The sequence below is a fragment of the Erpetoichthys calabaricus genome, chromosome 4 (assembly GCF_900747795.2).
Source record: "Erpetoichthys calabaricus chromosome 4, fErpCal1.3, whole genome shotgun sequence".
Classification (NCBI taxonomy): Eukaryota; Metazoa; Chordata; class Cladistia; order Polypteriformes; family Polypteridae; genus Erpetoichthys; species Erpetoichthys calabaricus.
In genome coordinates, this window is record NC_041397.2 from 330,270,419 (window position 1) to 330,286,830 (window position 16,412).

Sequence of the window (16,412 nt, forward strand, 5' to 3'; positions counted from 1 at the left end):
TGCCTTTTAACTTGTCTCTCATTTTCTTCAACAGTGCAGACCTTTTTCAAACCTGCTGCTCCCAACGTGCTGAACTGACTTGTGTGAAGACCTCACAGTCACAAACCTGCTCATCTGGTGTAACCGACTGACTTCTGTTTTGAGGTTTGTCTACATTTTCTTCTCTTCTGTCACTTTAGGACTTAGGTGTATCCCTCCTGGCCAGCTGCCACCTTAAAGTGAAAGACAAAATAAAAACATCTGAGCACCAAGAACTCAGGGCCTGAGAAGACAAACGGCTTTCCTGAGCTCTCAGAAATGAGGAGTCTGCCACTGATAAAAAACTGACACCACGACAAAATAGAAAATAACATCAGATAAACAAAGAAAGAGTAGAATGTCATTTTTAAATCACCTTAAAGAAGGTCCTCGTGAGAAGATCAGATACAGTGAAAGACGTGACGTGCCTCTGAAGCACAAATCGAGACAAGCAGACAGTGAGACCTGAGAATCACAAAGAGTTCAAAGGGTCATGTCAGGGGGCTTAACACAAACCAGCCAGGTGAAGAGAGGACACCAGTGAGTGGACAGACAACAACAACAACATTTATTTACTGTATATACTGTAGCACATTTTCATACAAAAAGTTGCTCAAAGTGCTTTACATAATGAAGAAAAGAAAAATAAAAGACAAAATAAGAAATTAAAATAAGACAACATTAGTTAACATAGAAAAGGAGTAAGGTCCGATGGCCAGGGTGGACAGAAAAAACAAAAAAAAAACTCCAGACGGCTGGAGAAAAAAAATAAAATCTGTAGGGGTTCCAGGCCACGAGACCACCCAGTCCCTCCTGGGCATTCTACCTAACATAAATGAAAATAGTCCTCTTTATAGTTAGGGTTCTCACGGAGTCACTTGATGCTGATGGTCATACAGATATGTTAGGTAGAATGCCCAGAGGGGACTGGGCGGTCTTGTGGCCTGGAACCCCTACAGATTTTATTTTTTTCTCCAGCCTTCTGGAGTTTTTTTTTTTTTTTTCTGTCCACCCTGGCCATTGGACCTTACTCCTTTCTATGTTAACTAATGTTGTCTTGTTTTAATTTTGTATTTTGTCTTTTATTTTTCTTTTCTTCATTATGTAAAGCACTTTGAGCTACTTTTTGTATGAAAATGTGCTATATAAATAAATGTTGTTGTTGTTGTTTTAATCCATTCATCATTGTTGAAACATCGCGCAAGCCACCAGCAAAAGGACACCGGAAAAGGAAACAAGAGAGAGTAGGGGTTAGCACAGATTTTAGAGCCACCATGAATAGTTATTATAATGAATTGGATATACAAAGTCTGCGGTGGGTTGGCACCCTGCCCAGGATTGGTTCCCTGCCTTGTGCCCTGTGTTGGCTGGGATTGGCTCCAGCAGACCCCTGTGACCCTGTGTTCAGATTCAGCGGGTTGGAAAATGGATGGATGGATGGATATACAGAGTATCAGGATTTAAATTACAGTGAAGTTATGAGAAGGCCATGTTAAAGTAATGTGTTTTCAGCAGTTTTTTAAAGTGCTCCACTGTATTAGCCTGGCGAATTCTTACTGGCAGGCTATTCCAGATTTTAGGTGCATAACAGCAGAAGGCTCCTGCCTCACCACTTCTTTTAAGTTTTGTTCTTGGGATTCTAAGGAGACACTCATTTGAGGATCTGAGGTTACGATTTGGAATCTAAGATGTCAGACATTCCGATATATAAGATGAGGCAAGATTATTTAAGGCTTTATAAACCATAAGCAGAATTTTGAAGTCAATCCTGAATGACACAGATAACCAGTGTAGTGACATCAAAACTGGAGAGATGTGCTCGGATTTTCTTTTCTTGGTTAGGATTCTAGCAGCTGCATTCTGCACTCGTTGCAAATGATGCAAATGCAGGTAAACAGACTTGAGCTGAGAAAACTGTGTGGTGGTGGGGGATGTGATAGCAGGCTGCTTGCTGTTTGCTGCTTATCCACACATTTACAGGACAAAAGATGCTGATGGAGAGGTGCAAAGCGTTTTAATGTGGGACAGATCTACAAGTTTTTTCGTAGGCTCTGGTAATTCTAGTGTTAAACACCACTTTTTGCTACAGTCTTCCAGATTATTCTTTTTTTTACACACTTATTCCAGGTGTTTTAATGGTAATCACATCTCTCATCTTCCATGATATTTATATGAAGTCTGATACGAGGAGCTGACAAGTAGAACTCACTGGCCCGGTTTGTCACAGCTCTTTTCTCTTTCACTTTTGCCATCTCCATCTCTTATTTCTCAGCTCTCTGACTTGAGTTTCTCGTCTTCTCACTCTTTTACTTTGTTCTCTTCTACCAGTGTTATTAGTACCATTGACCTGTGACCGGTGGGCACCTGGGTATGTAGGGAGGAAAACTAAACATTCAAGTAAGTAAAAGCTTTCTTTATTTTTAATAATTCTTCATTTGGTGGGTGAATTACCCCTTTTGGGTGGGCACTGCCCCTGACCATGCCTGCCTGTAGCCACGCCTCTGCCTATGACTCTTTTTTCTCCTTTGCCTTTTTATCTTTTGTAAATTACTTTTTCTATAAATTTAATGACATCTAATCAGTGATGTCAATCAGACCCTGAAGCCCACAGTGTTTGTTCTTCTGATTCATTTTTGACTCCATCATTGATGAGGTGACACAGGACAGTGCGGCCAGTGATTTGAGACGTTGTGTGAACCTCCGTCTGTGGTTGCTTTCTCTGTCACTCAATTTCTCTGCCATAATGAACCATTAAGATGGTGACGGCAGTTTCGATCACAACTCTTTTAAACTGTGTCTTAGTTTACTGAGTCAAATTTAAAACTTGTCAGATGTTTTAAGGAGTGAAGCTTGTGTTGATCCTTCATTAGGATGATGGCTTCAAGTAACTTCAATGACTTTAGTTTTATAAACAAGGCAGCAAAGGGGTGAAATGTTTAGTGCAGCTGATTCTCAGCTCCAGGAGACTTGGTTCAAATCTGTGTTTAGCATGGGGCGATAGCTTTATGGATGGACCAGGTTCAATGCTGAAAGATGCAAAATGGAAAAGTCAAAGTCACCAAAAAACAACAACAACAAAAACAGATGATGACAAAGAAATGTCACACTAAACGTTGTGAAAATGAATAGACTCGACACACTTAAAAAGGTTTGGGGCAGCCACCTGTATATTATTCCTGGCTGCAAAAAGGCTTTTTAAATAGCACAGAGATGTTCTCAGTGCGGAGTCCAAAACAGAACTGTCGAGGGTTTGTAAAGATGGCGGCTTTAAGGGATCAGACAGGAAGTGATGTAAGGGAATCGAAAGTGATGTTCTTCTAATGTCAGTTTGTGTGCCGGCAGTGACGTTCTTCTGGATGCTGGAACTGGGTGTGACGTTATCCACTCTGGATCAGACAGGTTTTCCGCGGCTGGTCTGCAGAGATAATATGAGAAGGTTAAGTGCACCCCGCCACCCCCTGGCCTGGTGTGGAATTACCTTTGCTTGGTCCATACAATGTCCTCCTATTTACATGTGTGTGACAGCTTGTAATAAAGTCTCACTCAGTGTACAAGTCATGTCAGGCTCTGCCAGGAGACCACCATTGACTATCAGTGGGGTGAGTGAGGCTGCAGCAGTTGGCTGATGTGCTCTCTGCAGAGCTTTGGAGAGCAGACAGTTATGGAGGGCCACATTTCTGAAGTTCCAATGCTGTGGAAGGCTGTGGCTGTGGTTCTGGCCCTCCAGCAGGTCAAAGGCTTTCAAGTGTCAGGGTGGGCTAACACTTTCTATAACTTCAATCATGTTGTGGTAAAATAAACTAAAGGACAGGGGACAGCTGGGCATCTTTTCTTAGACTGCTGTCTCCATGATAGGCGTCAGTAAATAGGTGGATGGATGGACATCCTTTAGGACTGACCACTAGCTGTTTAAATTGTTCTTTATGCAGCTTTAAGTTAATGCAAAATGCTGCTGCAAGAATTATTACAAGAACCAGAAAGGACAAATGCATAACTCCAGTTCTTAAATCCTTACACTGGCTCCCGGTTAAGTTTAGGGCAGATTTCAAAAATCCTCCTTTTAACATATAAAGCCTTAAATGGCCGAGGTCCAGCTTATTTATATGAGCTTATCCATCCATCCATCCATTCCATCCATCTATTATCCAACCCGCTATATTCTAACTACAGGGTTACGGCTGGAGCCAATCCCAGCCAACACAGGGCACAAGATAGGAACAAACCCAGGCAGGGCGCCAGCCCACCGCAGGGCACAAGCACAATTTAGGATTGCCAATGCACCTAACCTGCATGTCTTTGGACTGTGGGAGGAAACTGGAGCACCCAGAGAAAACCCATGCAGACACGGGGAGAACCTGCAAACTCCACGATGGGAGAACCTGGGAAGCAAACCCAGGTCTCCTTACTGCGAGGCAGCAGCGCTACCACTGCGCCACCGTGCCACCCTCTGAACTTATCATTACATACAAATCAGAGTGCACATTAAGATCTTAAGATTCTGGCTTACTTATCAATCTAAGGATTCATAAAATAACTTCGGGAGGTCGAGCTTGGCTCCTATAGGAGGTGCCCCTTTAATCTCAGGCTAAAGACTCGCCACTTCAGTTTTAGCACACCCTGACTAGAGCTGCTGATTAGCTGTTCAGACTGCACCTCTGGTGTTAGTCATTAGATTAGATTAGATAAACGTTACTAAGTCTATGGGGAAATTCAGAGTACTATAGCTTAAGTAATACAGTATTTATAAACTGTTACCAGGCCTCCTCTATTCTGTTTCTCTTCTCAGTATCTTGACGTGGCACAACTTGTCTTTAAGAAAGATGCCTGATAAATAAAGAAGACCAACTACACTGAAGTCATTTAAGTTACTTGAAGCCACATGTGATTCACCCGCCACTGTCAGGTGGTTCTTCCTATAAAGACTGACTGACAACAGGGAGCAGTTCAGTTGATCTGAATCAGTGAAATAGAAAAGAACCCACAAAAATGGTGAATCGAGTTTGTTGTTGTGTGTAACACAGTAAAGTTCTCCTCACTCAGGCTGATGGTGGGATATCAGCACATTGAAAAGGCGAGCTTCACAAATACTGAGATGTTAGTTTGAAGGCCAGGAGTTTTCATGGTAAAATTGGGAAATATTTGATGACTTAAAGAGCAATTAACAGTGCATTTTAATGTAATAATGTTATAAATGTTCTAATTTAGATGTAGTATGATTTGTATCTGCTGCCCTAAAATGTAAGTCTTGATTTTTCTTTTCTTTTCTTTTTTCTATTTGTCACTTGATGGCAGGCAGCGCCATCAATGCCACCATAAGACAACGTCGCATACCAAGGTGGCCATCATAAATCAGTGAGGTCAATGAAGGAGAATAGTGGATGCTGGACATCTGACCAGAGTGTTCATTTTTGTTCATTTTCGACATTTGTTATTCAAACAGGAGAAACCCTCACACAGCACGGGAGCTCGTTATTTTTTTCTACCTTTTTATGTTCTTTATTTTGCCTTGTGCGATGTCTTATATTATGAATTTGTTAGTTTTCACAAACCCTTTGGGGTCTTGGAGTGGGGTCAGCCATGGTACAGTGTCCCTGGAGCAAGTGCAGGTTAAGGGCCTCACTCAAGGGCCCAGCAGAGTAGGATCTCTTTTTGGTGGTAATGGGGATTCAAATGGCAACCTTCCGGATACCGGCGCAGATCCTTAGCCTCAGAGCTACTTTACACATTTTCTGAATACAATTGTAGCGGCGTTTACCCAAAATTACTAAAACTCTGCAGTTTTAGTACACTTCGTGGCATTCTGGCAAAGTGTGATGCGTTGAAATGATTCCACAGACAAAATATCTTCATTTTAAAAAGCTTTAGTTAAATTCAAAGTAAAACATTTCACACAAAAATAGAGAAAAAATAGATATTGCAAAGTAAAGAAAAGTTCTTGTTTAAGAAAGTTCTGTTTAAAGCTTATATATCTTGTTCTATTCTTTAAGTTTGTTCATACAGTTGAATCATTTCTAAAGGGTCAGGAAACCGTCTGCCTGTCCCACTTACAAACTGTAAACTGGTCTAACAGTCCATGAGCCTAATTCTAAACACACTCTGACATAATTAACACTCCACCTTACAAGTATAGCTAAGAAAGTTCTATCTTATATTAACTTACAGCAGATGAAGGCCATACCATAATCTAATAGCTATGAAAGAAAATGATAATCTATTCATATTCAGCAGACACAGAAATGAGTTTAACTTAAAGCACTAACTTTCTAAGATTGGCTCTTACAATAATTGCTGTTTTTCTTTTTACTTTTCTGTTATTTTCATATTAATAAGTGCTTCCTGGAGTTGATGTGCCAAGCTGGACGGTGGCTTTATGTTGTGACGTTCAGATTGAACTTTTAAACTGAATACCCCATGAAGCGTCACGACGTTTGAGAATCGGCCTTCATGCCACCTGCTCTGGACCTCAGTTCAGTGTCCGTTAGTCTTAGTTGATTTGCTCAGACTTACTTTCTGCAGCCTCCATTTCCTTTTTATATACATCAGAGATTGCTGTTTTAATGAAATGAATGGTCAGACCTGCTTAGACCTTCCTAATTAAACTTGGTAATAAACCAAATTCTAATTTATATGAACACGTCAGCTGATCGGCCGTCTTCATCCACTGCGACTCTTCATCTGCTCGTCTGGAGCTCCTGCCTATGACATGTTCTTCTGTCTCATGCTATCTTCTATCTGTGAGGGGATCTGTGACAATCTGTGAGCAGATAAAAGTTGTGGAGTTGACCATTAGAAGTTTCACGTTTAGTTTATTTGAGTTGTTTCTTTTTATTTATTTTCTGTGTCTTCTGTCTCTTTAAGACTCAGGTGTGCTCCTCCTGGATGGCTGCCATGTTAAAGTGAATGTGAAGCTGACAGCTGAGCAGTCTGAACTCAGGGCCTGAGCTGTGAAGGTCTGACTTTACTACGACTGGATGTGCTTTATCAATTCCAGATCACTGCTCTTTGATCGATACCTGAAACAGAATCTGTGACAAAGAAGAGAGAAAAGAAGTGAAAGCAGGTAAGTGAAAAGTGACTTTGAGTGTGTCATCTGAACTTAACTGAGATTAGTGCAGCTGATAAAAAACAGAGAAAACACGACAGAGCAAAAGACATAACAGACCAAAAACAAGACAAAAGTTCAGGATTCGGGTTTAAACAAAAGCAGACGCACAGATCAGATACTCGCACTTAGCTTTCATCCTCAGGGAGGTGCTACTGCATATCTTCAGTGGGGTGCTGGCTACGTGCTGAGGGGTCCGCAGTGACTTGACTTGACTTCTTGTGGCAGGAGCACACGGTTACACACCTAGGGACAGTCATAGGCCATGTCATTCTAGTTCTGTCTGTTTTCAAATGACTCCAGATGAACAGGACGGTAAGAACTGCAGGTTTGCATTTCATTTGTGGCTCAGACTGCAGCCCAGAAGGCCTCATGTGTGAAGTGTCACTGACTATACTGATAATGCCATAAATCAGAAAGAGATGCGTATCCAATGGGCAGACAGACGGACATCAGCGAGATGAAAGCCTCAGTCTGCAGTGCTTGAGCGCCACACGGTGGCCATTCACATAACACATTTACTGAGGTGTTCCGGATTCCTTCTTTTCCATCAATGGTTACAAAATGAACAAAGATTTCTGTGGTCTCCAATGAGGACATGGCAGCCGTATTTACTGTCACAGTTTTTAAGAAGTTCCTTTCTCTTCTTGGTTTATTAGTTCATTCTCACACTTGCTGTTTCTTTAATGTCTGCTCACATTTTCTCAATCAGATTATTTTCAGTTGTCTTAATGGAATCCTAAAGTGCACCACTCTGTCTGTTTTGTATTCTTTACCTCTATGATGTGACAATCATGGACAGTCAGTGGCTGAAGTGTTCACATGATGGACAACTGGCCACTGAACACAACACAGCCTCACTTATTCAGCTTTACAGATGGCAACTGATGAGATGTTGTTGGATTTCTTCTCAGTTTTTTCAATTATTATTTTTGGATATTATGATTTGTTTCAGGCTTTTTATATTTACTCTGTCCTTATGGCAGCACAGGGCATTGTGGGTAGCTCTGTCACCTCTTGGACCCACTGTACTTCTTCATTTCCAAAGATAGGCCAGTTAAATAGCTCATGATCTGTTTCTGATTCTAAACTGGTCCCGTGAGGGTGTCTGCAGCAGTGGGTACTGTGGCGTGTTGGCACCCCATCCAGGGTTGGTTCTTACAATTCAGCTGATGCTGCCAGGATGGACTCCGGTCTCCTGTGATCTTCAATTAGATTAAACAGATTTAAGAATGTTATTTTATATTTCCTGGTCTTTGGACTGAGGGTGCCAATGATTTCATGTATTGTTCCTTCCAGTTGTCTCCTCTCATCACACCAAGCTCTAGTCAGAAGGTGCCAGCAGTCTCAAAAGCACACCTCCTGTTCCTGAGTCAATCTAGATTTGTACAGGTGACTTATGAAAGCTTTTGCTCTTCTATTATTATGGTGTTCAACAGTCAGTGGGTGACTCCATCATCTCCCCAGTCAGGCCATTTATGAGGAGCAGGGAGAAGACAACCTTTAAGGAGGTCACTATGACCAGCCTGGAGTGAGTGAAACAGCTTAGGTTTAGTTTGTTAAGAATGGGAGGAAACAATGCAGGACACAAAAATCAAGTGTAGACATAAACTGATAAAGACACCTTCTGAAAATACAAGTAAAGACCATCAGCTCAATACTGGGTGGGGTGTACTGGAGGAGACGACTCAAAGAGAGATGGCCAGGCTCCACTTCCTTCTTCTTACTTTATTAGCACAGGTATCTCTTGCTATTCTATTATGTTATTGCTAGTGATGCTTAGAGGAGTCCCTGGGACCCAGTAGGCCCAAATGATCGACACCTTAGACTTGTTTGGCACAAAACAGAAAAGCCTTTATGTTGTAGTCACTCTTGGAGTCACTTCTTGATTCTTATCACGGTCCTTTGATAAGTTAAGCCCACATGCAAGGCTCTCCCTACTCTGTCAAAGTGGTCCTTCAACAGGGGAATCATTTCCCATCATTTCCCAAATGACCCATTCACATGAAGGTTCCAAGAAAAACTTTTATATATTTAGATCCGTAATCCCGTAATCTGCTCCATACATTTTATAACCATGACTAGAACATTCACTGCATACAATAACACCAGCTACGTTCAGGTCTTCTTGATCTGTTAGTGTCCTGTTAGGCAGCCTACCATACATTAAAACAATTTGGTTTTTTTCAGTATATTAGGAAGCTTTTCAAAGCACAAAGGACCAACGTCATATGTACAGAAATCATCGAAGAATTAAAAAATGACATTTTGTCAAGCAATGGGTCTATGAGGAACTACACAACCCACTAAAAAACCATAAAGTGCCATTAAAGAATTATAATTTTGAAGAGTGTAGAAAATGTGTCCCCCACTGTGCTGGTGCCTTCTTTTAATACAAGATATGCAGTCCTCACATGGCAGAGCCCCTTCTGGGTAGTCTGCCTGAAGTGAACCAACTGTGGTGGTCCTGGTCTCCATTTTTATCAGATTCTCTAGAGTCATTGCCCACAAGTGGATTGGCCTCCAATTGGCACCTCATCTGGGGGTCCTTGACTGGCTGATGCTAACTTCTGGATCTCACTTGGGAAGGTAGAAGAATTAATAGGCCTTCATCTGTTTCACCAGATGTTCCCTGTGCTCCCAGTTTAGACATATTGAAGGTGTCCATGTTTAATAATGAGACAAACAAGAGGCACTAATTTCAGAGACATGATGCTCAGTTGAAATCAGCCAGTCCTCAATCTAACTGTCTCCTAATGAAGAGGTAGTTCTCATCTACGCTAAGTATTGTGGAAGTTCAAAAACAGGAACTTCAGGAGTCACTCTGTGCATAGAAAAGTAAGACATGCGTGTGTGTTGTTCATCTGAGCTTAGAGTGAAATAAACTGAACAGGCATAGAATTAGGACAGTGACGTGTGACTGCCTCTGAAATGTAAAGAGAAGCTGCTTTGAGGAGGTCAAAGCTTTTCATGTTCTTCTTTAATTAAAAAGACACTCCTCATACAAACGAGGACAGCAGAATGGTGTCTGTTTAGCACAGCAGCTCCATTTAGAAAGAGAAAATGAGCAGACAGTCTTAAAAATGCAAAGTCTGTTAGCTTAAGAGATAGATAGATAGATAGATAGATAGATAGATAGATAGATAGATAGATAGATAGATAGATAGATAGATAGATAGATAGATAGATAGATAGATACTTTATTAATCCCAAAATAACAGTAGTGTGGAGTTCAATTAGTGATTAGTCATTCATTCAGCGTCAATCACGGCCCTCATTTAAGGAAGGTATGCAGTAAATGTTGTCCATGCTGGTCAGAGTGCATTTCTCTCTGAAAATCGGAGTAAAATGAGTCGTTCCAGACATTATTCAGAAGAACAGCGTACTTTGATTAAATTGTTAATTGCAGAAGGGTAAACATATAAAGATGTGCAGAACACGATAGGCTCCTCAGCTAAAATGATCGCAAATGCTTTAAAATGTCAACCAAAACCTGAAAGACGTGGAAGAAAACAGAAAACTGCCATTCGAATGGATCAAAGAATAACCAAAATGGCAAAGTCTCTGCCAATGATCAGCTCCAGGAAGATCAGAGATGGTCTAAAGTTACCTGTGAGTACCTTAGTTACAATTAGAAGACACCTATGTGATGCCAAGCTATTGGCAAGAAGCCCCCGCAAAGTCCCATTGTTGAAAAAAAAAAAAAAGACGTGCTGAAGGGGTGACAATTTGCCAAAGAACACACTTACTGGGCTAAAGAGAAATGGCCCAATGTTTTGAGGACGGATGAAAGCAAGATTGTTCTTTTTGGGTCTAAGGGACTGCAGACAGTTTGTCAGATGACCCCCAAACACTGAATTCAAGACACACTACACAGTGAAGCAAAGTGGCACAAGCATCATGATATGGAGATGTTTCTCACATTATGGTGTCAGGCCGGTTTATCCCATACCAGGGATCATGGATCAGTTTGAATATTGAAGAGGTCATGTGGCCTTATGTCGATGAGGAAATGCCCTTGAAATGAGTGTTATAACAAGACAAACACCCCAAACACACCAGTAAACGAGCAACATCTTGGTTCCAGACTAAGAAGATTGGCGTTATGGAGTTTCCAGCCCAATCCCTGGACCTTAATTCAATAAAAAACTTGAGGGGTCTCACCAGAAATGCTTATATATTACATTTCATTAGGGGGACTCTGGCTATTCTCCTAGGTTCTGAGATTACCCCACATATTATACTCTAGTCTTGGAAATGTAAAATGCTTCTTCTCGGAAACAAACGTAGGATTGGTAGTGAATGCTGTTGTACTGTTCAGCTGGCTTGGAAATACAGTTATTACTTTCACACCTGCCTCAGTGTCATGATTTGGAATTAGCTGAATCTAGCTCACTCTAAAGAACACAAGATGTGATTTTTCTATCACAGAACAATTACAATATTCTGATGCAAGCATTTTCAATTTTTCCATTTGCTCAGCCTAAGATTTGTTCAGCTTTCCATCCCAGCAGACCTCCCACCTGCCCTGTAAAGCTGTCCCACCCCACCTGATCTGCGATATAAGGAGTCGGTGAGGCTAACCAGGACAGGAGCGTCAGCATCACCATGAGACTCGCCGCATTGCTGCTTCTGCTGTGCCTGTGCTCTACTGCGATGGCTTTGGTGAGTTCAGACATGTGACATTTGTACATTTGATGTCTTTATACTTTAGGAAAGTGTTCAAGAAAAACATATGTTGTAAATTTCCTGTTAGTAAATCTCTCCTTAGAATCCATCTTTGTCTTTTCAAACAACTTAATGATAGCCGTCATCTTTAATCTGTTTCATGATAACTAAAGCCTCTTTTTACTTTATTTCTAGCCATCTAGTATTCCAGCCAAACCAGAGGTGGAATTATCTGCATCAGGAAATGGCACAAAAAACGTCCTAAGTAAATTATTAATAGTTAATGCAGTGTGAGTATAAATCAGAGGACCCGCCGCTAAACAATTAATGTCAATTCCATCTTTGATCTCTCTGTTGTATGGGAGGTAAGTGTGGAATTAAAGTAAGCCGCATTAATGAATTACCAAATAGGAGGTTTTAATTACAGTACATCGATGGACTGAAGCTCATATCAAAGAGTATCTTTCTGAGTATCCTCTAATTATGATTTTTAAAAGTTCTAAAGCTCACACACATGCATGTCCATCCTCCCTAACATCATACGTGACTGGAGGGCTTTTTGCTGACAAGTAAGCACAATGAAACAATAAATAAAAGTAGGAAACTGATGTTACTGTCTAATGACGCCAAAATTATTGGTGGATTTATTCATTAAAGAAATGAACAATTTGTTCTTATCTGTCTTCCACAACATCACATCCTGGACTAGACTTATAAAGACGACATTACCTGCCTGCCTGCCTGCCTCCTACAGATACAAGGAAATCCTTTTATCCTGTGGCTGACATTCCTCTGGAAGGCACCACTCTCTAAAAGGAAGCCATAACTGCCTGGCAGAAATCAGCTTTACAAGCATACAGAAAAACAAAGAAATGTGGAATAACAGTCATATAAAATTAAAAAGGTGATCACACAAAATTTATAATAAATCTAAATACCCAAATTGATAACCACAATTTCTTCTGCTCTATCAGGAGAATCATCCCACCTAATTGTGAGTCATCTTCACCTCTTAAGCAAATGAAACCAAACTAAAAATTATCTGCTCAATTGAAGTTGAAGTAGCAGTTGTAGTTTTCAACAAATATGCCCTTTTAGTCTATGAAGAAAAAAAAAAGTCCAATATTTTGGTAATTAAAACTCAAATAAACTCTTTACTATTAAAACAGCCTTCATTTAGTTTACCTATACAGTGGAACCTCGGGTCACGACCATAATTCGTTCCAAAACTCTGGTCGCAACCCACAGTAATTTCCCCCATAGGATTGTATGTAAATACAATTAATCCATTCCGGACGTACGAGCTGTGAGATTCAATTTGATACTTTGCAGTATGTGATGCCAGTTCAGTGCTGTGGATAGGAACAGATGCTCAAATAATAACAGACGAGACTAAACTTAAACGGAGTTTCTCTTTATTTCACCATCACAAGAACGTCATGCACGTGACTCACGTTTGTTTTACGTTCAGGTGTGTGTGAGATGAGTCAGCCGCTGAACTGTGAGTTTGCTGAGGTCACTGAACTGAGCACTGCTGACACTGAAAAGGATTTTTAAAGAGTTCTGTTAAAATAATAAAATGAAAATCTGAAATATGGCAGCTTCTTAATGAACAAAATGATGCCACCTTTTGCTTACTGTGATGCTTAACAGTTCTAACAAAAAAGAGCAGTAAATGGGGGATCTCTGCTGAAAAAGTAACTTTCACGATACTGGAAAATTATTAAAAAATCTGTAATTACTACAATGATAGACCCAAGAGCTGAGTTGAGGGGTAGAAAGATCTGTTCACAAAGGCATTGTCAGGTGTTAAGAAGAAGAGGAAGAAGAAGAAGAAGAAGAAGAAGAGGAAGAAGAAGAAGAAGAAGAAGACGGCTCTCTATTTGACTAATAACACCAAACACTAAATACAATCCAAGAAATGATTTGCAGAAAGTGTCATATATCTTGTCTCGAGTAATACAATGTGAAAATGAGTTCAAGGAAAAACAAACAACCATTCACTGACATTTAAATGTTAGTTTTTATGTTCAAGTTTTTTTTTCTGTTTGTAAACACATTTGAATTACACTTGAATAATGACATTTGATCTAACAACCCTGAATCTTTACTGCTAAGACCTGGTTAGGGTCTCACATTGTGTCACATTCACAGACCTGTCTCACACATCCTGTATGTATAGAGATGTGACAACATGGCAGGATGTCACGTTTACACCTAGTAGAGATAATTTATAAATGGTTACCTTTGGACCAAATTAGTCTTTTTGAATCTCTTTTCGTCTCCAATAAGTTGCTCATGCTGTTCTCTGTCATGGAACCTTTCTGGTCTTTGTCTTTCACCTTAGATGTTGAGAAAGTTTGTTACCAGCTCATTTTACATTTTCTATGGTCAGTTTTGCATTGCAGGATTTTTGGTGATTTTCTTTTCTTTTTTTTTTATAAACACAACTCAAAGCTTTACTCCCCAATCTGAATAAGTCAAATGCTGTCCTTATATTGAGAGGATTGTGCTCCAGATGTCCTCTCTCCCTACTCTTGTCAGCACTGTCCCTTGAGTCTTTGCACATAGAAAATCTAGGCAATACGGCATAAACGCCAATAATTTAATTAAAGTTACTACTTTAGATGAACAATGTATTAAAACTGTAAAAACAGATCATAGATTAAACAAAAAATACACACAGAGCGGCGCTAATAAAAATAACTTAATTCCTGTTCCCTATATCAATAACGCACATAGTATTCATCTCTGCTCCTCCGAAACATTGAATATGGCACTATTAAATATTAGAGCTTTAACTAACAAGACGTTTTTTATCAACGACATTATTAGTGAAAAAAAAATAGATTTTATTGCACTAAGTGAGACGTGGCTTAGCTCAGATGGCGCAGCTGTTTTAATCGAATCTGTGCCTCCGGATTACAGTTTTACTCGTGCTGATCGCCAAGGAAAGAGAGGTGGAGGGCTAGCAAACATTTACTCTAGCAGGTTAAAATGTAAAAATATCAGTTTTGGTAAGTTCAAGTCTTTTGAGTATCTCGCCATTGTTATTCAGGGAGATTCTCACGTTCTAGTATTATCCGTGTATAGACCTCCTAAATTCAACGCGTCTTTCTTTGAGGAATTCTCTGACTTGATGTCAATCTTAATTACGAACTATGACGCACTCTTAATAGTCGGCAACTTTAATTTTCATGTAGATAATCAATGTGACCAAAAAGTAAAAGAATTTATGAACCTCCTGGACTCTTTTGATTTGAGACAGCTCGTTAATCAGCCTACACATAAAGCAGGTCATACGTTAGACTTAGTAATTACTAAAGGACTAAAAGTTGATATAAAGCAGGTCATTGATACGGGTCTTTCAGACCATTTTCTTCTACTTTTTAATATAGAAATAATGATAGAAAACACTCATGAGAAGCATATTGTTAAAAAACGCTTCTTTGACTCATCAGCAACTTTAAAACTTACAAACATTCTAACCAATCAGTCCGTTTATAGTGCCAACTATAATAGCGAGGAGAATGTAAATAGTAAGGTGGAAAGATTTAATACTAAAGTGAGGGCTGCTGTTGACATAGTTGCACCTGAAAAGACAGTTAAAAAATCTTCTAGCATTGTTATACCTTGGAAGACCCAAAGAGTGTCTGATTTAAAGAGAACATGCCGTAGACCTGAGCGTAAATGGAGGAAGACTAAACTAACTATTGACTATGAGATATTAAAAGTTAAAATAACAGAATACAATAACACAGTCCGTCTTGAGAGGCGCTGCTATTTCTCTAAGATTATAAATAACAATGCTAGTAATCCCAGAGTCTTATTTTCGACAATTGATCATCTGTTAAACCCAGGTAACTCAAAGGAATGCCTCCTAAGTACTTCCAGTAAAACCTGTGAGGCTATCGCTGTATTTTTCAATCAAAAAATCTATAATAATAAAAGGCAAAGCCCTCACTGACTGACTGACTGACTCACTGACTCACTCATCACTAATTCTCCAACTTCCCGTGTAGGTGGAAGGCTGAAATTTGGCAGGCTCATTCCTTACAGCTTACTTACAAAAGTTAGGCAGGTTTCATTTCGAAATTCAAAGCGTAATGGTCATAACTGGAACATATTTTTTGTCCATACACTGTAATGGAGGAGGCGGAGTCACGTATCGCGTCATCACGCCTCCTACGTAATCACGTGAACTAAAAACAAGGAAGAGATTTACAGCACGAGTCGCACGCGGGAACGAAGGTAAATGACGTTAATTTTTGACTGTCTTTTAATACTGTGTAAGCATACATATTAACACATGTGCAATTAAACGTGTGCATTTACGGGGTGATTTCTCAGGCTTAAGAGCTCACCTTTTATCAAACGCGGGAACAAAGGTAACTGACGTTGTTCACTGTCTTTTAATACTGTGTAACCATACATATTAACACATGTCCAATTAAACGTGTGCATTTACGGGGTGATTTCTCAGGCTTAAAAGCTCGCCTTTTACTAAAAAGGTAAATGCAAAACTATTTTCAATCAGTTTATTGAAACGCTCCCGTTAAGGATTGCAATAACATATTCGCGAGATAAAAGAACGAAGTGGGGGGAAATGGAGGAACAGCCGCAA

The 16,412-nt window shown here is 40.0% G+C and overlaps 4 protein-coding genes across 8 annotated transcripts in view; all 4 read left to right on the top strand.

Moving 5' to 3' along the window:
* LOC114643553 (protein NLRC5-like) overlaps positions 1–16,412 on the top strand; it is a 5,922,889-nt gene that overhangs the window by 5,814,984 nt on the left and 91,493 nt on the right. The gene's annotated exons all lie outside the window — the stretch shown is intronic.
* The window catches only part of LOC114643557 (NACHT, LRR and PYD domains-containing protein 3-like), a 1,908,976-nt gene that overhangs the window by 1,683,163 nt on the left and 209,401 nt on the right, over positions 1–16,412 (top strand). The gene's annotated exons all lie outside the window — the stretch shown is intronic.
* The window catches only part of LOC114642226 (E3 ubiquitin-protein ligase TRIM16-like), a 773,543-nt gene that overhangs the window by 613,453 nt on the left and 143,678 nt on the right, over positions 1–16,412 (top strand). The gene's annotated exons all lie outside the window — the stretch shown is intronic.
* Positions 6,800–16,183, top strand: LOC114645148 (uncharacterized). The gene is made up of 3 exons (XM_051925882.1): positions 6,800–7,078; positions 11,603–11,785; positions 11,984–16,183. Exon 3 carries the CDS (start codon positions 14,562–14,564, stop codon positions 15,753–15,755), a length of 1,194 nt encoding a protein of 397 aa, XP_051781842.1. The 5' UTR covers positions 6,800–7,078; positions 11,603–11,785; positions 11,984–14,561; the 3' UTR covers positions 15,756–16,183.

Excerpts from the sequence above, each read along its gene's own strand:
- LOC114645148 (XM_051925882.1), top strand. The coding sequence starts at position 14,562 with ATGGCACTATTAAATATTAGAGCTTTAACTAACAAGACGTTTTTTATC.